Source organism: Ictalurus punctatus, chromosome 6 (genome assembly GCF_001660625.3).
Source record: "Ictalurus punctatus breed USDA103 chromosome 6, Coco_2.0, whole genome shotgun sequence".
Classification (NCBI taxonomy): domain Eukaryota; kingdom Metazoa; phylum Chordata; class Actinopteri; order Siluriformes; family Ictaluridae; genus Ictalurus; species Ictalurus punctatus.
Genome location: NC_030421.2, coordinates 3,441,714 through 3,466,463, shown reverse-complemented (window position 1 = coordinate 3,466,463; position 24,750 = coordinate 3,441,714). Strand labels below are relative to the sequence as shown.

The window sequence follows — 24,750 nt, the reverse complement described above, 5'->3', positions numbered from 1 at the left end:
TCTTGTAATGGTCGTGTACGAGTCCCTCAGTCGTCCTCGGTGTGAAAAGATGGATCTCGACGTCATATAGCCGCTGTTGGAAAGGGCTCAAATATGCAGAAGATGCTGGAAAAGTAAAGAATGTGCAGGACCTGGAGGGTTTTTCTGAAGAACAGCAGGCAGTTTAACTGCTCAGGACAAACAAGGGACTCGTGAAGAACTCTCACAAAACATGAACACCATGTTGTGGATCATCCAGGTAACGACACAGTATTAATAATCAAGGGTGTGTAAACTTTTGAACGAGGTGATTTTTATAAATTCAGCTAGTGTCTGTTATCTGTTAAACATCTCTTATGTGAAATAGTTTATTCAGGGCAGGACTAAATAAACAACAACATGGGATTTTTATGATCTGTCTTATTTTGTTAACAGTGCTAAGCAAGGGGTATGCAAACTTATGGGCACAACTGTATATATTATATAATATATATATAATACCTCATGTTGAGAGTGAAGATAATCATTGTGGTAACACTACAGAATTTCCACCAACAATCCAGGCCTTCTTTCTCTCCCTTTCTTTGCCAACTGCTCCTTAACTCCAGTCGCTCAGGTAGTTCCTGAATAGCTGCTCTAGAGGATTACCAAACAAGATTAGAGAGCAAACAAAGTGCATAGTACCATCTGTCTTCTTGCGAAAGGAGTTTTGTCCACACAGACGTCACAGACCAAACGTCGTCAAAACAGTATTATAGAAAGACCCTCAATTACCTAATGAGAGTGATGTATAGTGAGCTGTGGCAGATCCATGGAACTGTGGGATTGCTCCTTGCTGTGTGGTAAAAACACAGATTTGTGCTGCTGTCTTTAAAATAACATTATTTTCTAAGCCTTGGCAGCTGACCAGAGAGGAGTCGACATGTGTCACCGTGTATGGACGTCCAACTTGTGCTTTATAGCCAGCGTTTTCGCTATGGGTCAGTTGGATATTAGTACTGGTATGTATCTTTGGTAGTTCTTGGGCTGTTGCTGTTTCCTTCTCTCTCTCTCTCTCTCTCTCTCTCTCTCTCTCTCTCTCTCTCTCTCTCTCTCTCTCTCTCTCTCCATTGGTCCATTGAACCATTCATGTAGATCCATTCTGGAGAGATGGTAACCATCTAGGAACGATTATACACAGTTCTCTAAACCAAAGGTTAGTCAGTATTCCTACAAAGTGTGCGAGTGTCCGTATGTGGTCCATTCAGCCAAGGGATGTAAAACTTCTCTCCATATTCATTTGGAATTGAAAGTACGTACTAGTAGATGATCACAGAAGAATAAATTGGGCCAGATGTTCTCAACTATAATACCGGAGACCCCCTGCCCACACAGTGTGCAGATATCTGTAATCTGGTATTCTGTACGTGAAGTCTGAATTAGAAAGGGCAATGTGACTGGGATTCATCTAACTTTATAGGAATAGATTTGTGGGAAAATTATTGCACGTTTGCTAGCATTTCTGAAGGTTTTTAGGATAGTGGACCCCTGGACCCCAGGACTGAGGATTGAGACTCCTGCTTTAGTCCTGGTTGGGAACGTTTATATGGAGTTGTTTAATCTAGAACATGCATTGCACAGGAGTAAAATCTTTGCAGATGGACAAATAAACCTTGTGAGTCTGAGACAGGATATTTCGCAGAACTTATATATATATATATATATATATATATATATATAGTAGATATATAATTATTAGTGCAATCTTGATACGATTCTCCAGCTTCAGAACTATACACAGCTGTTCTAACTCTCCATCAAGCCAGTTTAGAACCCATCCCTATAAAACCACTCAGAGCTGTTTGCTAGTGTGCCATTTCAATTTTTTTTATTTTTTTTTTATTTTTATAAATCTTTATATTTTTATAGATGAAGCTAACTGCATCACCAAACTAAGAGAGCTGGATAAATTGTCCCAGAGCTCTCATATTTCATGGGCAGAAACTCAATCTCAAGCACCCGAGGAACGAGGACTCCTGGCACGACAGAAACGAAACCTCCTTCTGTCCAGCGGAGTGCAACTCTGTTCCCAGGAGACTCTGCAGCAAGCCATAGCCAGCCATCTCAAATATTACCAGCTGAGAGGTGAGAACTCTGTTGGCTGCTTAGACCGATATCCTTTCATTCTCTGTCTGGACTACTGTAGTGAACAATAATTCCCTTTGCTATTAATAATAATAATAATAATAATAATAATAATAATAATAAGGAACACGAGAGTAATTCAGACAACTGATTTGTTGTAGCGTTGCATTTTCACTGTGTATTATCATAAGCATGAGAAACTGAAGGACAGGAATCAGTCACACACTTGTCTATTTCAAAATAGGCTCTTATTTGTGTCAGCTGCCAGATAAGAGAATCTTCTGAATGCTGTAAATGTAAAAGTCGACAGCTGAGATTGGAGTGGACAGGAAAATCCAGGTGAATCACACAGAACATGACCACTGAGCTAAAATCAGTTCATTCTCCAGCAGAGACTTTATACTGTATATTATAAAGTTGGCTTAACCCTTAGTATAATGAGTCTTTATTGATCACGTATACATTACAGCACAGTGAAATTCTTTGATTCATATACCCCAGCATGTTAGATTCAGAGCGCAGGGTCAGCCATGATACAGCGCCCCCTGGAGCAGAGAAAGTTAAGAGCCTTGCTCAAGGGCCCAACAGTGGCAGCTTGGCAGTGCTGGGGCTTGAACCCCCGACCTTCTGATCAGTAACCCAGAGCCTTAACCGCCAAGCCTCCACTGCCCCCCATAGCCACCTCCTGAAAGAAGTAGCTGGAAAATTGGTATTTTTAGATTAACGACAGGACAATAAACTCAAAGTTCAAGCAGTTAAACCTCTGCAGTAGTTTTCCGAAGCGAGCGCTTTGAGTTTGAGCCAACATCAGAGTTCCTGTACCAAGTTCTTTACTTCATTGTTTCTCCAAACAAATAATCATGATGATAAACAGTATACTCAAGACATGTTTACAACACTAGAAATTTCTGTTTATTTCCTCACAAAGGTTTTGCATGATACAGTACAGATCCTTGTGTTGGATTAAATGTATTCTGATGTTCAGAAACCTAAGCCAACAGGAACGTTGTTCTGGTTTGTGAATAAACAAACGGAAAACTCTTCTTATGAAAGAAAGATTGCCCTGTTTACATTGTTTATTAGTCTGATATTATTTACACACGATTAGATGGCTTTAATCTCTTCCATCGGGTTGTAGTGCGCTGGTTTCTTCCCAGACGTAGCTTTCGGTCTCAGTAACGATCATGTAAGGACACGGGCTGTTGATGCCGTTGTTGGTGGAACATTTGTACTGTTTTGCAATAGTGCCAACTTTGTGAGCTCATATGAGCGATTTCTTCACCGACGTACCAGACACCAGGGGCGTTAGCTGGACTGTTAATCATCCGAGCCCAGATTCATGTCCGTGGAAAAAACTTCTAAAAACATGCTTGTAAATAGAAAGTTTGCATGCATTTTTTTTCTCGCATGTGAGGGATACTTGCTTTGAAAATTGGACAAAGAGTTGTAGCCTGTTTGTCATAAAACTGTTATCACTATTTGCAGGACTACCACACCGATAAAATATGAAACCTTTTGGCTAGGCTAGATTCAGACGATGTTAGTGTTTCAATTTTAACACCTTTACTAGTAAAATAATAATAATAATAATCATTTTTTAATCACTGTATATCAGTTTTTCCCCTCACACAAACTGACTGTGGAGCGCACGGTGGCTTAGTAGTTAGCACGTTTGCCTCAGACCTCCAGGGTCGGGAGTTCGATTCCCACCGTGGCCCTGTGTGTGTGGAGTTTACATGTTCTGCGGGGGTTTCTTCCGGGTACTCCGGTTTCCTCCCCCAGTCCAAAGACATGCACGGTAGGCTGATTGGCGGGTCCAAGGTGTCCGTAGTGTATGAATGAGTGTGTATATGATTGTGTCCTGCGATGGACTGGCACCCTGTCCAGGGTGTACACCGCCTTGTGCCTGATGCTCCCTGGGATAGCCTCCAGGTTCCCCATGACTCTGAACAGGATAAAGCGGTGTAGAAGATGAATAGATGGATGGATGGACAAACATTGTGAGAGCCAGCGTTTGGCAGGATTGAGACCCGTCAGCCAATAAGACACGAATATTTCCATGTATTTTCCTGTAAACCCTGCCTGATTGGTCTTGCCTCTGCTCACTGAAGATAAAATACAACACTCCGTTCAATTCAATTCAATTCAATTTTATTCGTATAGCGTTTTTAACAATGGACATTGTCTCAAAGCAGCTTTACAGAAATATATAAACACAGGATGGAGATTTTAAGTGTGTGGATTTATCCCTATTGAGCGAGCCAGTGGTGACGGTGGTGAGGGAAAAACTCCTTGAGAGGAAGAAACCTTGAGAGGAACCGGACTCAGAAGGGAACCCGTCCTCATCTGGGGAACGACGGATAGTGTGAGAGTAAAAGGAAGTTCATTATGGTGTTTATATGAAGTCTGGTTTGTTGAACTAGTCCATTGTTCACTGATTATATAAAATTACTGCACTGACGTTCAGAGGTGTAGTGACAAACTGCTCCAAGTGGAGAATTATTCGGGGCTAAAGAAGCTCTGAATGCCCAGGCCGGGTCACACCCCTGCCAGACACTGCAGTTTCACACTCCCCCACATACATGCAACACCGCCAGTCAAACATACACAGCTCACTGCGTTATATTTGAAATAGACATCTGGATTCCTGCCTGGTTGGACTACATGGGTTAGTGTTTATACGCTTTATACACTAGTGTGTTTTTTGCTTAGCAAAACAATAGACCGCTACTTTGCCCTTACAAACACAAACCAGAGTAACACTAACACTGAAAATAAGAGAAGTACTGTATGTGCAGCCATCAATTCCAAGCTCTCATATGAAGTGCCGTTAGTAAAGGCAAGCTAATCACGTGGAACATTAGCATAAAAAAAAAAGAAAAGAAAAAAGACTCGTTTGGCACTGAAGGAATCTTCTGGCCCTCTAGCAGTATCTTGTTTTTGCGTACATGTCTGCAGTCTTTTGCGTTCCGTTTTGCTTCATGTTCTTTCAAGTCTTTGCTTCATCGTTCGTTGTTAATGATCAGATTTGGTATATTTTTGTATCAGTGTGCCAGGAGGTAATATGGGAAGCGTTCAAGATTTTCTTGGACCGCATACCTGTAGACGAGGAATATCAGCACTGGATGAGCCAATGCCAGACTGGGACAATCAGTACAAGGGAGATTGGCGTTACAATGAGCCAATCAGAGGAACATCTGGCTCTGATTCACAGCGTGAGTAGGAGTGTTGTAGTTATAAGACAACCTGTGTGACTATGAAAATGCTGTAGCAAGAAGCATGTAAATATACGTGGCGTATTCATACTGGGACGTATAGAGGTAGTTTTGTGGGAGATGTCTCTGTGACTTCCTTTTTTCATCTATCTCTGTAGAGGCTGGTTCAATCTGGACTGAAAAAGTAAGATATGTCACAAGCTGTCTATCGTTCCATAACCTTAATCCAACCAAATACCCATAATAAACACATGACCTTTCCCCTTTCATTTCTGTGGCATCCCGCTCGTACTTCATCTCTGTCTCTCTTTTGTCTTCCGTGCTCTTAACCCACTGGCTTTACCTACTTATCACACCAAATATGAGCGCTAGCTGCAGAATAATATATACGCCATTTTCACACAGAGGGCACTTTATTAGGAACACTACACTAATACTATGTAGGATCTCCATTTGCTTGCAATTCTTCATAGCATGGATTCCACAAGATGTTGGAAACATTCTTTTGAGATTCTGACGTCAGAATTCATGCTGTTGGTACCAAATTCCCATCCTAACATCTGTGTTCCTCAGCAAAACTGGACATTCATCAGACCAGGCTACGTTTCTCCAGTCTTCACCTGTGCAGTTTTGGTGAACCTGTGCTCACTGCAGCCTCAGCTTTCTGTTCTTGTCTGAGAGAAGAGGAACCCGACGTGGTCTTCTACTGTTGTAGCCCATCCTCCTCGAGGTCCGACATGTTGTGCATTCTGAGATGCTTTTCTGCTCACCACAATTATACAGAGTGTTTATCTGACTCACTGTAGCCTTTCTGTCAGCTCGAACCAGTCTATCCATTCTCCACTGATCTCTCTCATCAACAAGGTGTCTCCGTCCTCAGAACTGCCCTCTCTGGATGTTCTTCTTTATTGCACCATTCTGAGTGAACTCTAGAGAAAATCCCAGGAGATCATCACTTATAGAAATACTCAACCCAGTACGTCTGGCACCGACAGTCATACCACCGTTAAAATCACCGAGACCTGTCCCGTATCTGCACGATTTTATGTATCGTACTGCTGCTACACGATTGGCTGTTTAGATTGGCCAATTGCACGAATGAGTAAGTGTACAGGTGTTCCTAATAAAGCACTCAGTAGTGAGTGTATGTAAAACAGCAACAGTATTCCCCTCGTTATTTAGTTTTACTCTTTGTGTGTGTTTTTAAATCAGTTTAAACAGCAAAGTATATGTTTTATCCTGTTTTACATTTTCAAAACATACATATTATTGGCACCCAATCAAGTTCTGCTGTAGATGCTAATCTTCATAGAGTGATTCCAGTGGATTTCCATGCAGCCCAGGAATGCAATTTAGTGAATACAATGATTCAGGCATTTATTTACAACAATTCTTGCATCAAATGACTGGAAATTGAGTTGGAGTAGTGCAAATGGTATGTGCTTGATAAAAGTTACTATAGTACAGGACTTGTGTATGTACATAAATCACGTAAACGACCTGATGCTGTTTTTCATTTCACAGGCGTCAGTGCGAGTCATCCAAAGAACAGGACCTCAGCCCTTCAGGTCTGTCCTGCACATTTGGTCTTGTTTGTGCAATGGGTAATATCACTTTACGAATGTTCACAGTATGTATGAATGTGTACGGATAAACTCATGGTTCATGTTAGATTCCTATCAGATCATTAAAACACGTCTCCTTCATGTTCAATGTAGACGGGTCAGTGGGTACGCTATCCACAGAGGTCATTTCAGGCATGACCCTAGCAACCCTGGATGAAATGGGCTTCGAATCCTGGCAAGTTCTGACAGCATCATCTGGCACCACAATTTCGGAAGCGCACAGTGAGGTCAGTCGTGGCTAAGAGTGTATTTGCTCTTTAACGAAGCCGAGGCAGGATTTTATTCGTGGGGATCGGGTGCACCATCTACAGTTAGTCTGCTGTTTGCAAGTATGTAGTAGGCCTAGAGAAAACTAATTAGCTGACTGTTTTGGTTGCAGGTCAGTGAGCGCATCCCTGTGATGGTACACCCGACAGTGGAGTATAGAATGGATCTCACCGGGATACTGAAAGGAGAGCGATGGAGAGTGCAGCTCTCAAACCCAACCAGCAGCCAATATTACACACTCTCTCAGCGTTTTAGTGAGAAGGTATCATCTACACTCACTCACAAACGCATTCACTCTTACTCCTACACTTTAAATACTGTTAATGTTACATATGCATTCATCAGTTTATACGTGGTGTCTCCAGGTCGCAGCTGCATTGGAGAAGCTGAATGAATTCAAGAGCGTATCTGTACTGGACTTCAGGTGTGTAAGTGTAGGTTCTGATATTTATTTATTTATTTACTGTTTTAAAATTATATATATATATATAAAACAAGGAAAGGTGTTGTACGAAAAAAACTGCACAAACTTTTATTTGTGTAGTGGATAGATAGATTGATAGATAGATAGAGAGATAGATAGATAGATAAAGATAGATAGATAGAGAGATAGATAGATAGAGAGAGAGATAGATAAAGATAGATAGATAGATAGAGAGATAGAGAGATAGATAGAGAGATATATAGATAGAGAGATAGATAGATAGAGAGATAGATAAAGATAGATAGAGAGATAGATAGATAGAGAGAGAGAGATAGATAGAGAGATAGATAGATAGTGAGATAGATAGAGAGAGAGAGATATATAGATAGAGAGATAGATAAAGATAGATAGATAGAGAGATAGAGAGAGAGATAGAGAGATATATAGATAGAGAGAGATAGATAGTGAGATAGATAGAGAGATAGAGAGTGATAGATAGATAGAGAGAGATAGAGAGATAGAGAGAGAGAGAGATAGAGAGAGAGATAGAGAGATATATAGATAGAGAGAGATAGATAGATAGTGAGATAGATAGAGAGATAGAGAGTGATAGATAGATAGAGAGAGATATATAGATAGAGAGATAGATAAAGATAGATAGAGAGATAGATAGAGAGATAGATAGAGAGATAGATAGAGAGATATATAGATAGAGAGAGATAGATAGAGAGATAGAGAGATATATAGATAGAGAGAGATAGATAGTGAGATAGATAGAGAGATAGAGAGTGATAGAGAGAGAGAGATAGAGAGATATATAGATAGAGAGATAGATAAAGATAGATAGAGAGATAGATAGAGAGATAGAGAGAGAGATAGATAGATAGAGAGAGATAGAAAGATAGAGAGAGATAGATAGAGAGATAGATAGATAGAGACATAGATAGATAGAGAGAGAGAGAAAGAGAGACATAGAGAGATATATAGATAGAGAGAGTGAGTCCCTGGGCACTTCACTGAACCCCAAGTTGCTCCTGATGGCAGCTCTGCTACCACTGCAGATTCAGCAACACATTACTAATAACTAATCAAGGTAAAAAGTGCAGTGTAAGTGCAGAACATTAAGGGTAATTAGATCAGTTCCATTTGCTTTAAGACGTTTTTGGCCTTGTGAATATAAAGTGTCCTGTACACAGTATGCATTGTGCCTGTGTTTGTCTTCAGGCCTCAGTTGGATACTTCTGGGTGAGTCCAGCCTTTATTATTGATTCGTTTAATTCTTTCTGTAATATTTCACTTCAGAACTGAATGTCATGGCTCCGCAGGTCTAATTCTAGTCCGGGGGTGTCCAATCTTATCCGGAAAGGGCCGGTGTGGGTGCAGATTTTCATTCCAACTGAGCAGACACCACACCTGATTCCACCTGTTTAATCAGTTGATCCTGGCCTTCAATAGACTCAGGTGTGGCTTGTTCTTGGATGGAATGAAAACCTGGACCCACACCGGAACTTTCCGGATAAGATCGGACACCCCTGATCTAGACCGATGTGATCTGCAGAATAGACCCATGCTTGTGTGTACTGTGTGTTTGCGCTAATTGCAGTTGGTGTTATTACGTTTTAAATACAGGTTGCCAGATTCAAGCTTTAATAACATGAACGCTTGAGCCTTACAGTATCACTGTGGAGATCCTGATACTCGCCTCTTACTTTACGGCCTCGTTTTGGAGCAGCTGGGATGGTTGAATAACTGCTGAGTAGTTTTTTCCTTTTCTGGGAATTTAAAAAGTGTTCTTGTCCTTCCAATAAAGCATCCAGCTGAATTATTGTTTAGACAGCAGGGCGGATGGTTAGTAGTGTGGATGTAATGTTAGTGCAATATATTATGGACTGAAGGATAGATATACAGTACACTTGTGTTGTCTTTACAGTGGAGAGGCTGTATTGGTGAACTATGTAGTGTCCCTTCAGACACTGGGACAGGAGATCAGCAGTGAAACTCTGGACTTCATCAACATGCAGTTGAACATGATGGAGGGAAACTTCAGTGATGCAGAAAAACCCACCGTTCTCCACACCATCGCTGACCTGCATGTCTACATCACAGACGCCCTGCTTGGTACACAGGGCTGTTAATAACTGTAAATGAATTGAATGATTGCAGTCTAGACTTGTCTAAAGTGGATTTATTATTCGCAGAGGAAACATCTCCAGAGGAAGCCCAACCTACAAAGGGACCTGAGATAACGGTAGGTCAAAGATTACAGTACTGATGTGTACTGAATAAGAAAGGAATCAAACACTTTGAGACATGCTGTTATAGAGAAGTGATCGACAAAAAAACGACCTATTCCATTTATAATTACGTTTCATGTTGTGCAGTGTCCATGAAACAAGCTAGTGCTGGTTATCGCTTACATTATGGCAGCTCATATTGGAACAGTTGTTCCCTCACTAGTCTTTCTTTTTTCACTCTCTTGCCTAGACTAAAAACAAACAAACAAAAAAGAAAGAAAGAAAGAAAGCAGCTCGTCACATTATTGAGACACTGCAGAGCTCAAAGTCCTCTGTCCCGAAGACTTTCCCAGAGGAGAAAACTTACTGACCGATATGGAGCCCTGAGACTCTAGACTCCTCCTATAAATGTTAAAGCGCACCTATTATGGTTTTTCAAATATTCCCTTTCACGTAGTGTGTTGTATACATAGCTGTTTGTGAATGTAAAAACGTCTGCAAAGTTTCAAAAATCAAAACGCACGACAAACGGAGTTATCGACTCCCAAAAGAAGGAATCGATTCTGAACAGCTGAAACGAGTCGTTAGTGATTCCAGACTTTACTTCCTGTACTAACCTACGTAGGTTTGTAACAAAAAGCCCCGCCTCCTGTCTTCATCAGCTGCTCGCTGACAGACGGAGATGAAACTTGTTACAGCAGTGGGCGTTTCCTTTTCGAAACACGTTGACAGTGGTAGACCAATGCTCTCTGAAAGGAGGAGTTTAGAACGAATCATTTAATGAGTCGTTTGTGACACTGGTGGGGGGAAAGGTAATGCTGCAGTTTAAATTATGAGCACGTTGAAGTGTTTTTGACCTCGGATGCGTGTAAAACTACTGTATGAGAGCTTTAAAGCAAAATTAGGCACGTTTCAAATCCATAATAAGTGCTCTTTAAATGAACATGCTTTTCTTTGTTAAATAATAACATATTAAAAGTCACGGTGAATGAGTTTTTACTGATTTGAGAATTCAGTAGAGCTGAGGTCTGTTGTTTTGTCGACTGTGTTGTTTTTAGTATGAGAGACAAACTACAACAATGACACAAGGATTCCCTGGAGAGGAAGCAGAGGAAGATTCCAGTTTATTTGAGGAAGTGACTGATGTCACTATACAGCCACACCTCACTGATCAGGCCAGCACCTCAGAGGGTATGCACATACACCCAGCCATACACCCAGGTCAAGTTCCTTATCGATTTTGCAGGACACTTGTGTAAATATTCTCTGCTCCGTGTGTGTAGATACTAAGCTGAAGGAAGACGTGCATCTATACAGTGCTGTGGAAACTCAATCTCTGCCCAGTGTGACTCCTACCCTGGCCTCCAACCGAGCTGCTGGTTCCACAGATGCTGTTTCTGGTGATGAGACTTATCAACGAGACGACATTCTTGAAAATGACCTGTCCGAAGATAGTGGAGAACACGCTGGAAAAATGGATGAAGACGCATCTCTTTTAACCGACACACCTCTAGCGAGGGATTACGAGTTCTCCACCTTTACCACTCTGGCACCACCTAGTCCCACACCAGCCACAGCAACAACAGAATCAGCAGCAGCAAAATACCATACACTTACAGAGCCAGACAAACGGCAAGAAAACTCTCTAGAGGAAGAAGAGCTTGTGACTCCTCCCCAAACAGCGAAAGATGTAGAAGATGCTGAAGTTCCTACACAAACAGAAGTGGAAATGGCTATGGAAGTGACCGAAGCCTCTAGAGAAGTACACAAGGCTGTTACTCTGTTATTCTCAGGAATAAAAGACGTTAACAGTTTCACAGTTAAAACGAAAGAAACGCCGAACGTTGAAAGAGAAGGTTTTGATGTTTCCATAGTAATAAAGGGAGACGAGTATGGGCTTGCTATGGAAACAATTACTCCAGCTATTGAGATTCATGAAGAGGAGATCCCCACAGAAGCTCATTCTGTTCACCCCATACATCTCTCTCCAGAGTTTGTTCCCACCATGCCCTCGGAAGTCACTGTTCCTGAGAGAGAGTCTGTTCATCTACCAAATGGAACAGCAGAAGGGAGTGAAATCAGTATCGCCCTGCCGACTAGCGCTTGGCGTGCTCTGATAGTGTTCTTCAGTCTTCGGGTGAACAATATGATATTTTCCGAAGATTTGTTTAATAAAAGTTCCCCAGAGTACAAAGCCCTGGAGCAGAGGTTCCTTGAGTTGGTAAAAAAAAAAAAATCAATTTATATAAATGTAGTATATACTATAATTTTGTGGTAAAATTGTAGTGTACATAAATATTTGTTTTGAATAGTACTTTTCTTCTGGAATAGACTTTGTCTAGGTGTGTGTGTATTTGTATACATGTGTCTATTTGCCAAATTTGCATATTTTAACTCTCTCTATATATAATTTGTATTTATCATTTTTTATTTGTGCTTTCCTCAGCTGGTTCCATACTTGCAGTCGAACCTCAGTGACTTTCAGAATCTGGAGATACTAAACTTCAGGAACGGCAGCATTGTGGTGAACAGCCGCATGAAGTTTGGAAAGCCAGTCTCTCGAGGAGTCACCACAGCTGTCTACCTGATCCTCGAGGACTTCTGTAGCACAGCATACCAGACCATGAATCTGGCCATAGACAAATACTCAATCGATGTAGAAGCAGGTAGGATCAGTACTCAAGCATGGACGTAGAGTCAGAAAGGCTGTTTACGAGTGTAGACCTGACCGATTGTGGAACCGTAATAGTGTAACTCTAGTAGTAGTGAATAAAGGAGATGGGGCGGTGTTGGGCGTGGACATGGAAATGTATAGGACATTAGCTAGGAGGAAGGTCAAACATGCAAACTCCGCACACACAGGGCCGCGGCGGGAATCGAACCCCGAACCCTGGAGGTGTGAGGCGGAAATACACATCACTGTCTCAAGCACATTCTCTGTGTATCAATAATGAGTGTTTTTGAGTCACAGGAGTACGAGTAATTGTGTACCTCATACAGACTATACCTAAAAACATATAGACGTATTTGACTTTCTATAGCGAGAGACAGGATGCTCAGAAATCTCCAGCAAAACCGTTCTTACATATACATACACATGGGGGAGATCTGAGGTACGTGAGGAATTGCGTGTTTCAATCATGTGTTCCATCGCCACATAAAAATGTATTTTTACAAATCATTCCATAATGAAACTGTGTGTGTGTGTTGCATTTTAGGCGATCAGGCAGACCCGTGTAAATTCCAGGCATGTAATGAGTTTGCAGCGTGTACAGTGAGCCGCTGGTCCAGTGAAGCAGAGTGTGTGTGTAACCCGGGGTACTTCAGTGTTGATGGCTTGCCCTGCCAGAACATCTGTGAAATCCAGCCAGGTTTTTGCCTTAATGATGGCAAGTGTGACGTCGTTCCGGGTCGAGGAGCCATCTGCAGGTATTTATCAGTGTGCCAACACAATGTGTATTTTATATTGGATATATTTGGATCACTGAGATATGCGATTGCTTGACTGAGGTTTTGTATGTGAAAAATGTATGAGCGTATTTCTGTTGGGAGTATCAACATTGCGTATGTGTCGTAGGTGTCGAGTAGGGCATAACTGGTGGTACAGAGGAGAGCACTGTGAAGAGTATGTGTCAGAGCCGTTGGTGGTGGGGATCGCCATAGCGTCGGTGGCTGTCTTCCTGCTGGTGGCTTCAGGAGTCATCTTTTTCCTAGCTCGGGCTCTGAGAAACCAGTACGAAGAGGAGGACATTGTGAGGTATTCGAATGACAATCCACTTCCCAACAGAATCCCTTTGGTAGTACTGTCTGTATGGCTTTTCACGTGTTCTCCCCCCATGTCTGTGTGGTTTCCTCTGCGTTCAGGGGTTTCTTCCCACCTCCCAAAAACATGTGGGGGATTGGCAACTCTAAATCACCCCTAGTTTGTGCAAATGTGTTTGTGCATGGTGCTCTGAGATGAACTGGTGTCCCAGTGTTTTCTCACCTCACGTCCAGTGTTCCCAGGATAGGCTCTGGATCCACCGTGACCCCGACCAGAATAAAACAGTTACTGAAGATGAATGGATGAATGAGCGGGTGCTTTCACCCTTGGAGTCTTGGAGTACAGATGTGATAACCTGCCACTGACACTAACAAAACATGCCATCAGTGTTATTTATTTGCTTAACCCTTCGTCTATAAACACCCAAACCTTCCAACCCGTTCACCCCACAACCCACATGCACATACAAACAACACTACCTCCCTTGTTCTTGCATTCCTGTATATTTAAGATTAGAAATATTCAATTCAATTCGATTCAATTTTACTTGTAGAGCGCTTTTAACAACGGACGTTGTCTCAAAGCAGCTTTACAGAAACATATAAACACAGGATAGGGATTTTAAGTGTGTGAGTTTATCCCTATTGAGCGAGCCGGTGGTGACGGTGGTGAGGAAAAACTCCCTGAGATGATACGAGGAAGAAACCTTGAGAGGAACCGGACTCGGAAGGGAACCCGTCCTCATCTGGGTCACGACGGATAGTGTGAGAGTAAAAGAAAGTTCATTATGGTGTTTATATGAAGTCTGTGTGTTGAACTAGTCCACTGTTCACTAAAGGAGACCCGAGTGTAAAACTGCATGTGGTAATCGCAGTCCCGAGGCCATTGCAGCAACCGTAGTCCCAGCGACCACAGCGAGAACGTCCATGTGGAATTGAGGTCCAAAACCATTTCCATGGTATATCAAGTGGTATATCCTCAGCAATCTCCAGGCTGTAGCCTCCAGTTGATGAGCGCTCCATCTAGAGGTAGGGCATCAGGATGGATCAGGCAGGTCTGGAGAAATATTACAGGGGAACTGTTAATAAACATGGCTGAAGTGACTTTTGGATTGGTGTTAATGCTCATAGGTGCAAAACGCCAAGTATTAGATGTATTCCCAAATGAGAGACGTTTCCAGATTCATAATGTTGTGAACTCACTATTTTCTGAATCCACATAAAACATGAAAAACATTCATTGCAATGGAATAATCCTCACTGGTAGTCGCAAATATTTGCCTACAAACATAAAGGTTGCACAGTTCATGGTTTCGTTTCTCCAGGTTTAACGCGACACCATTTCTAACTCATCAGTGTTCATGCCGTCTGAGAACTGAATAAAGTGTGGAGTAAAGCAAAACAACAAATAATGAAGTAATATGAACATTTATTTAGGACATTAGAGCAGAATTTTACTGTGTTCGTGGCCTGTGCTGCAGTAACTGGTGACGACTCTGTGGTTGTACTCAGAGCTTTCTCTCCTCAGACTTGGTAAGGAGCCGTTTCCATGGAAACGCTCGTAAATGGCATGGTCGTCTCCTGACATTAACACGCTAGCCTTCACTATCGTTAGTTAACGTGTAATCTATTTTTAGGCCTGTGAATTGCATCAGCAATACAAACATACCTTCTAGCCTTCCCGTGTTTGGCCTTACCTCTTCGGCTGAAACTGAGGACTTAGATTATTCGTATTGTTTTAGAATGACATCATTATTATTGGTCTAGAAAAAAAACTCTGTTTTAAATAACAAACTGTTCCTTCTTCTGCACCTATATAGAGGGCTTTTTTTAACCTTAGCGGTTTCAAAGCGCTTTACACTGGTTCTCATTCACCCAAATGGTAGCAGAGCTGCCATGCAAGGCGTTAACTTGCCATCGGGAGCAACTTGGGGTTCAGTGTCCAAGGACACTTCTGCATGTGGAGCCAGGTCGAGCCAGGTGGAGCCAGGTGGAGTCATGTGGAGTCATGTGGAGTCATGTGGAGTCATGTGGAGTCATGTGGAATCATGTGGAGTCATGTGGAATCATGTGGAGTCATGTGGAGTCAGGTGGAGCCATGTGGAATCATGTGGAGCCATGTGGAGCCATGTGGAGTCATGAGGAGTCATGAGGAGTCATGAGGAGTCATGAGGAGTCATGAGGAGTCATGTGGGCTGGGAATCAAACCACCAATCCTACCATTAGTGGACAACCTGCTCTACCTGAGCCATAGCTGGCCAAAAATAATAATTCCACTGCATTTACTTGTTAACTCAGTGTGTGAGCTGTGTGCATGTGGGTCTTTGTGGACTCTTTACTCGTTTCAAGGGAGCAGATGCCTGCATCATGATAAAAGAATGTCATGAGGACATTTCCTTTTGTTCTTCTTCTTTTTTTTTTTTTTGTTACTGATATTACAGCTAGGATAAGGAGTGGCATTTTGTACCTACCGTAAACCCACAAATCAATGCAAATACAGGACAGAAAATTTCAGTGTGTATGTGTTTGTATCTGTACACACAGGAGACGAGACAGTATTGCTTCCCTGGAATGGGCTACAAAGTACAATCCCATGTATGAGAGTGATGTGACGACGGGCTACAATCATTACTACCAGCGGTATCCCGAACCTCCGGTCCACAGCAGCGCCAGTGCCGAGGTCTCCACAGACTTCAGCACTGAGGAGATCCAGCACATCTACGAGAACATTGAACTCACCAAAGAGGTACGTTCCCTACGGTGCACATATGGAGGAAGGCTGATGAGGTCTGTTGGTGTGCTTAAAAGTTTTTCGGTGTTTTATCTATAATCTTTTATCGTTGGTCTGCAGGAGATTCAGGACCGGATTCGCATTATTGATCTTTATGCTAAAGATCGTCAGTGTGTGAACATTGTGAGACAGGATCAAGCGTGAGTGTGGCTGTGTAACTGTGTTATTCATTTCCTTTCTGTACAAGGTATGTTCACTTTTCTACGTGTGTGTGTTTGTGTGTGTGTGTGTCATACTGTACAGAAAATGTGGTAGATACTCAGAGTGAGATTTCATCAACATGGAAAGGACACACCTTGTAGCCTGCTACACACAAGAAGCTATTCCTGTTAACCAATCAGTAAAATGTCTTCACATTAGTTTAACACCTTTTCATTTGCAATTTAAGACATTAACCTGTTTACGGTATTTTGTTAACTCGTCTGTTTATTGCCATTACAGGAACATGTGAAGAATGCTTGATGAGCATTTAGGTGTATAGTCTTTTCTCTTACCTATACCACACGGATCTGAATGTGTATCATATGAGATGCTTGTTTCCCAGTTAGTGCCTTATTGAATGTGCTTTAATGGGGGTTGATTACTCAGCCAATCATAAGCTAGAGTTCAGAAATATGGCCCTGTCCCAATCAGAAACCATTCACTTTCTTTTTCACCTTATTTTGATGCGTTTAGTCTTAAACTATGGTTTTAATAAGATATCGTCATATGTCCTACAAACAACAGGAAATATCAGGTGTAATATGTACTCAATGTAAATATTCCTTTATAATGGCAGTGGTGGCCAGTGGTGGCTCGTTGGGGGGGGGATCAGTGCAAAGAAAAGAATTTCACTGTGCTGTAATGTACATGTGATAAATAAAGACTCATCATCATTATCATAATCATCTTTGTAAATGCGAATGATGTTGGTCTTTCTGGACCACTGAATCTCTGAACAGATGTTTTATTCTCCTTTAATACCACTGCTAAATCTGAGGTGTGGCATGTTTTCAATTTCCCCACATCCTCTCTGACAAGGCCAAAAGAGATAAAGCTGGAAGAATGATTACTTTCCAGATTTATTCCTCATAATCTCGGCCCGCTTTTTCTAAAGTTATTACAACCCAATTTTTGATCCACAGGATAAAAGGAGATAAGTGAGAGCAAGGGAGGAATGTAAGAGAGCGTTATCAATTCTTTCATGCTGCTCTAAATTGATTCCCATTACCTCAAACCAGACCGATCTCCAGGACAACCCACAGAAACACACTCAAACACGACGTAGCAGCTGACGCTGTAGAACTGAACAGCTGTAGCTTCTGTATTCGGTTAGCTTTTATTTTTTATCTTTTACTCCATTGCTGACTGAGCATGTTACGTAACTACCAATAATAGTGTCTAATAAAAATGATAAGGATGATATAGTATGCCAATGCGAAATGTTCAGTGAATGTATTTTAATATATTAGTTTATCAGTATTATCAACACATTCTTTTGAGGTGTAATTATATTATTTGTCCAACAAATGAACCAAAAGCATTGACCATGTGAACGTGTTTCTGTTAAAAGAATTAAAACCACGTTTTAATTCCTGTGCTTTTGTTTCAGTATGAAACACATTTTGACGTGTTACAGTGCTGTAAAAAAGTATTTGCCCCATCCTGATTTCTTCTGTTTTTGTGTACATCTCGTATTAAGTAGTTTTTACGAAATACAACATAAAGCAAAGGCAACCTGAGTAAACACGCAATACAGTTTTTTTTTGTTTTGTTTTTTACTGACGCAACAACAAAGTTATCCAACACCTATCACCAATGTGAAAAAAATAATTGGACCCTTAAACATAAAATCTGGTTGTGCCACCTTTAGCAGCAATAACTGCAACCAAATGCTTCCGAAAACTGGACGTCGGTCTTTCACTTACTTCTAGGACTTATTCCAACGCTTTGGATTGTTGTCTTGCTGCATTATCCAGTCGCGCTTGAGTTACAACTTATGGACTGAGGACCGGACATTCTCCTTTAGGATTTTCTGGTAGAGAGCAGAATTCATGTTTTCCTCAATTATTGCAAGTTGCCCAGTCCCTGAAGCAGTAAAGCATCCCCACACCATCACACTGCCACCACCATGCTTGACCGTAGGTATGATGATCTTTTTGTGGAATTCGGTGTTTGGTTTACGCCACATGTAACGGGAATCCTGTCTTCCAAATAATTCCACTTTCAACTCATAAGTCCCCAGAACATTCTCCCAAAAGGTTTGAGGATCTTCAAGGTGTGTTTTGGCAAAATTCAGATGAGCGTTAATGTTCTTCTGGGTTAGCAGTGGTCTTCACCTCACCACTCTTCCATGGATGCCATTTCTGCCCAGTGTCTATCTGATAGTGGAGTCAGAAACAGTGACCTTTTTTGATGCAAGAGAGGACTGTAGGTCCATTGATGTTGTCGTTGGATCTTTTGTGACTTCCTGGATGAGTCGTCGCTGTGCTCTTGGAGGAATTTTGGAAGGTCTGCCACTTCTGGGAAGGTTCACTACTGTGCCGCGTTTTTCCATTTGAAGATAACGGCTCTCACTGTAGTTCTTTGAAGTGCCAGAGCCTTTGAAATAGCTTTGTAACCCTCCCCAGACTGATGTATTTCAATCACCTTCTCCTCATCATTTCTAGACTTTCTTTCATCTTTAGCATAGTGTGTTACTGTGTAAGACCTTTTAACCAACTTCATGCTGCTGAAAAAGTTCTATTTAAGTGTTGATTTGATTGAACAGGGTTTGCAGTAATCAGGCCTGGTTGCGTCTAGTCCAGCTGAACCCCGTTATCATTGCAGTTTATCATAGACTTTGTTTTAATTTCTGAAACAGTTTAGTATGAGATATACACAAAAACAGAAGAAATACTTTTTCACAGCACTGTAAGTAGTCTGCTGCTCAAACTGCTGGTGTGTCAGTCACAGAAATAACAACGTCAAGGGAAAGCATGACAGCATAGTTCCAACAATGAACAGCTGCCCTAGAAAGTGGGTACAAAAATGGGAGAATGTTAGAGCTTAAGCACAGAGATAGCCAAATGTAAATGTCATAGTTGCCAAATGGAAATAGGAATAAAACCAAACAACAGGAAGGTAGAAAACAGTGTTCCCCCAAATCACCCTGGTTTAATGAAAACAACCTGTTTTAACGACTCAGAAACTTGGACCTTTGAGCAGTGGAACAAAGTAATAGGTTCTAATGAGTCATCTGTTGCTGTTCTTTTTGCATCTGAGTGTATTTTTCTTTTGAGCTTTAGCTCTCACTGATTACAATGTTTCTTATTGACAAATGATGTCATGTCCCTCTAGAAATCCATGTTTAACAACAAGCCAAGAAGGACTGAGGTAATTAATAAGACAAAATACAGCTCAGGATATTCCACAAAGTAACTCTGCAGATTCAGATCTACTTTTCCTTACCACCTTTGTACATATAGATAATGTACTGACCTGATAATATAGAAAATCAACATTAAAATCATAAAATCAACATCTAAGACAAATTTTATATTTAAAAAAAAAAAAAAAAAAGGATGCCTAAGACTCTTGCACAGTACTTCACACGAATTAGCGTTTGACATTATATAAAACCTTTCCTTCCGAATAAATGCAGAGGTACCGTTTATCTTATAGTCTGAAAGTTTCAGCGTCAATATTAAAGTCACAATCAGAGTAGTACTGTTTTTGGTAATGGAGCAAGGTCAGATTCTTTTAAGACAAATGCATAATCCAATTATTCAACACACATTCCATCCATCCATCTTCTATACCGCTTATCCTTTTCAGGGTCACGGGGGAACCTGGAGACTATCCCAGGGAGCATCAGGCACGAGGCGGGGTACACCCTGGACAGGGTGCCAATCCATCGCAGGGCACACTCACATACACACTCACACACCCGTTCATACACTACGGACACTTTAGACACGCCAATCAGCCTACCATGCATGTGTTTGGACTGGGGGAGGAAACCGGAGTACCCAGAGGAAACCCCCGCAGCACGGGGAGAACATGCAAACTCCACACATACAGGGACACGGTGGGAATCGAACCCCCGACCCTGGAGGTGTGAGGCGAACGTGCTAATCACTAAGCCCTCAACTTGACTTTATAGGCGTACTTGTTATTGAGGATTGGATTAAACAGATTAAATTCAGGTGACCGGTCAAATCATCTAATAGCTATGAGAACTCAATAATAAATGGAATCGCATTGATAATAGTGGGTTGTGATTTCTATCACTGCAACAAAAATGAAATAAATAAATAAATAAATCACAGACCATCTGGCTATGTTTAAAAGACCCACAAACCCCTATTGTTATTTACAGTTCTATGGCAATTTAAATGACCAGAACACAAAGAGACTGAAAGATTGTCCTAGTCAGCTTTGCTCTGCTCTATCTCAGCTTACTTACCTTACTAATTGGCACAGTTAGTGACAGTGTAGCGCCAACCAGTACTTCCAGTTCGAGTATGAGCGTGTCAGATATAACAGGTAGTGCAAAAGAATAACAATATAATAAAAATGCTGTGAATGTAAACGTAACATACAATGACGTTCTGTAGTATTCAGCAGATTAGCTTATATACCATACAGTGGTGTGAAAAAGTGTTTCCTGATTTCCTCTGTCCCTGTGCAGATCCCACACCAAACCGTCTCAGAAATTCAAATAAAGTCTAAGACAAAACAAAGGCAACCCGGGTAAACACTAAATACAGTTTTTAAATGATAATGTTATTTATTGCAGCAGGAAAGTTTTCCAATACTAACTGGGCCTGTGTGAAAATGTCTTTGCTCCCGTAGTTACTAATTCCCCAAATCTATGAAACTGCATTGATAACGGGGTTCAGCTGGACTAGACGCAACCAGGCCTGATTACTGCAAACCCTGCTCAATCACATCAACACTTACATAGAACTTTTTCAGCAGCATGAAGTTGGTTAAAAGGTCTTACACAGTAACACACTATGCTCCGAAGTTGAAAGAAGGTGATTGAAATACATCAGTCTGGGAAGGGTTACAAAGCTATTTCAAAGGCTCTGTAATCATCTTCTTCCTCATCATTTCTGGAATTTATTTCAACTTTGGCACATAGTGTGTTACTGGCTAAGACCAGGTGACTGGACTGATGGAGATTAACAGCTGCTCTCTGGTACAACGAAGTTTCCTGTGGCAGGATGTACGGTAGCTACTCTTTTCAGGATTAAGAGCTAGAGCTAATCCTTTAATACTGAAAGGGATTGTTGTATAAAACATCATTTAAATACACAACCTGTTTGCTTGGTCAGTACATCGCGTCAACATGCTGAACTAGCTGAACAGGTGACAATGGGGTTCATTTAATAATATGTGTACAGGATATGATATTAATAACCGGTTATCAGTATTAATACTGATTCACTTCTTCCCATGACCAGATTTTGGTAGGACATTTTCAGGAAAAGCGTTCTCTGTCTGCAGAATTTAAACATTTTTCAACATTACTCAGTCTCAATTTTTGGGATGAACAGATTGAGTGGTGTGAAAAATTGCTGCTACACTCATTTGTTTTATTTTGTTAGTCTTTTTCCCCAATCTGTATTATGGTGTCACTCAAGGCTCTGTCTTAGGCCCTCTTACATTTTCCATTTAAATATAGCCCCCATTATTACAAGCATAATGATGGTTTCATTGTATGCTACTGTATGCTACTGTATGCTCAGCATAAACAGATATGCATATCAGATTGGACAGGTTCAGCAGCAGAGGTAGGCAAAGTGGAAGACTACTTTTAAAACTAAATTTAGATTAAAACACAAATACGGATCTGTGAAATCAAAAGCTTGGTAGCCTGGTGTAAGCCTTGTTGAATGGTATCGATATATGCTAATCCTCCCTGACACCGAAAAACTACCCTAACAGGAGGCATGGGATAGTCCTGGTAGTCACATCCATGATGTGGACTTGCACCAGGTCTGGGCCAATCAGCTGTTAATAACACTGAACAATATCAGTCTTCAGATTCAGAACTTACATTCGCTGTATGTCAAACTGTATTATCGTTTGGATAAATATATCATTATCACTAATGTTTATTGGTTCAGCCTGCTTGTTCATATTTACCACTGCTTAAAATAATCTGGGCCCGATAATAAAATGACATTTGGATCTTAGGGCCAGATGTAACAATATTATTTGTTAATCTTGGCCTGGTCTAAATCTGTTTCGGTGCCGACCCACAAAAGGAGTCAGTTCCAATAGTGAGTTACTCTGAAAAGGACACAGAGCTAGCTCTGTTCTGCAGATCTAAAGTGTATGTCATGCTACATTTGGCCCAAATCCAGTTGTCTGGGTAGCGGATTTCCTGATTTCCTGAAGCAGTGCAACCCATCCTGAGCACTTCACTCAGATGTTTTTGTTACATTGTCTCTAACTGCTAGCAAGAAAACATAGAACCACCATAGAACAGAAGAACCACAACAATAATCATATGATCTTTTTAAAGTCAGATTAAGGTAGACGTGTTTCAACTGGAATATTCTTGTGTTATTTATCTTATTAAATATGTTTTTAAGTGAAGTATAGTGCTTTTCTAAAGATTGCGTTCCAGGCTGGATTAATACATTATCGTAACGAACTAACGTTATAGTTGTGTCTAGGAGACTGTGATGAGGAGATCCGAGGTCAACAGCGGCTCGTGAAATGATCCATTCCATAATTCTCCTTTCCCTCTCCCGACTTTGCAATATTCAGGTAGTTTTCTGCAAAAAGCGCAAAAATGGCATGGCTGAGCGGTTAAGACTCTGGGTTACTGATCAGAAGGTTTGGGGGTTCAAGCCCCAGCACTGCCAAGCTGCCACTGTTGCACTGCCACTCTCTGCTCCAGGGGGTGCTGTATCATGGCTGACCCTGTGCTCTGACCGCAACTTCCTAACATGCTGGGGGATATGAAGAAAAGAATTTCACTTTGATGTAATGTATACGTGATTAATAAAGACTCATTATTATTTTTGTCCGCAACAATTACAAAGAAACTCTGCAAAATCGTGTATGGATTGATTTATTATTTCAGTGAAATTTAAAATGTATGGAGTTGTGAATTAGAACTTTATACAGGTTAACATTTGTTTGATGGTTGATTATATATATATATATATATATATATATATATATATATATATATATATATATATATATATATATATATATATATATATATATATATATATATATATATATATATATATATATATAGGGACTCTGCCCCACCTGCCCTTATGGATGAGTCGCCAGTGTCTAAGGTACGAGACATTACATCAGTATTTGAAACAACAGTGGTTGCATGAATGCAGATCTGTTTCAAGAGGAAAGAACCAGTTGTTCTCTGATACCTGTTTCCCTTAGCGAGAACATTGGAGGACACAGGCAGAGGCCAAAACAAACAACACAATAAACTCTTGTCCAATTTTCCCACTCAAACCTCTAGGGGTCAGTATGTGTTTGTTCAAATCATAACCATCAGGAAACTGAAAAGTAATTTTCGACATGTTTTAGAGAGGTTCGATATCATGTTCGCACATTTAAGTTTATTATGTATGTTTGTTATACAAAGTAATGTCTAATGTAAAATGTCAATATTCTTGGTTAGTACACTGTAAAACATTTCAGGTGGTTCAACATGGAAATGAAGGTTCACCTCCTGAATTAGAAATGTGAATGAACTCAACTTGAACAAAATCTTTGTTTCAACTCAAAAAGTTCGACACGTCGAGATAATGGATTCGTTTCATTTTTGAAAACTTGAGTTCAATATCCAAAACTTGTCCTGGCAACTGGAGTTGAAGAGAAGAAATAAGTTCACATGACTTCACGGGGCTATGGTGAGTTACAGTGTGCTTTTGCTTTCATTCTGCGCTGTATCTGTTGGAGAGAGAGCCAATCTGCTCCTGAGCTGTACCATGAACTTGGTGAGATTGCACAAGATTACTCAATCTCTAGTAAGCCCTAAACAAAAAGCCGGCTTCAGAGGGCTGATGAAGCCAAAGACTTCATGAGAAATAACCATAACCGCAGAGTAATAGCACAGGAGTCTGATTATTTCTAATCAAAGTGAGGGGTTTCCTGGAGTTTCTCTTTGAGTAAGTGATAAATCTGTTTGCGATTGACTCCAAGGTCAGTTTGTGTGATGTTACTCTAACAATCCTTCTTTCTCAGCCAAAGCCTTCTCGTTTACATTTTTGGCATAGTTAGTGATTTACTGCAGCCTATGGCAGCATCCCATCCCTCTTGGCACAAAATGCTGACAGCTGCATCTATTCTATCATATTCTATCCTTCTT

At 40.9% G+C, this 24,750-nt stretch overlaps 1 protein-coding gene across 1 annotated transcript; it reads left to right on the top strand.

Moving 5' to 3' along the window:
* Positions 1 to 955: 955 nt before the first annotated feature.
* On the top strand, positions 956 to 23,418 carry impg2a (interphotoreceptor matrix proteoglycan 2a). Its single transcript, XM_047156313.2, has 17 exons — positions 956 to 980; positions 1,888 to 2,103; positions 5,152 to 5,351; positions 5,477 to 5,502; positions 6,843 to 6,886; positions 7,037 to 7,170; positions 7,323 to 7,529; positions 8,859 to 8,879; positions 9,491 to 9,752; positions 9,833 to 9,882; positions 10,927 to 11,059; positions 11,152 to 12,089; positions 12,315 to 12,534; positions 13,087 to 13,297; positions 13,446 to 13,625; positions 16,175 to 16,376; positions 16,482 to 23,418. The coding sequence occupies exons 1-17, from the start codon at positions 956 to 958 to the stop codon at positions 16,563 to 16,565; spliced, it is 3,153 nt and encodes a 1,050-aa protein (XP_047012269.2). The 3' UTR covers positions 16,566 to 23,418.
* Positions 23,419 to 24,750: the final 1,332 nt, after the last annotated feature.

What these genes read in the sequence shown, in the direction of transcription:
- impg2a (XM_047156313.2), top strand. Translation starts at nt 956, where the DNA reads ATGGGTCAGTTGGATATTAGTACTG. An exon ending in ACAGGACCTCAGCCCTTCAG is followed by an intron (nt 6,887 to 7,036) that starts GTCTGTCCTGCA and finishes TGTTCAATGTAG; the next exon opens with ACGGGTCAGTGGGTACGCTA. An exon ending in ACATTGAACTCACCAAAGAG is followed by an intron (nt 16,377 to 16,481) that starts GTACGTTCCCTA and finishes GTTGGTCTGCAG; the next exon opens with GAGATTCAGGACCGGATTCG.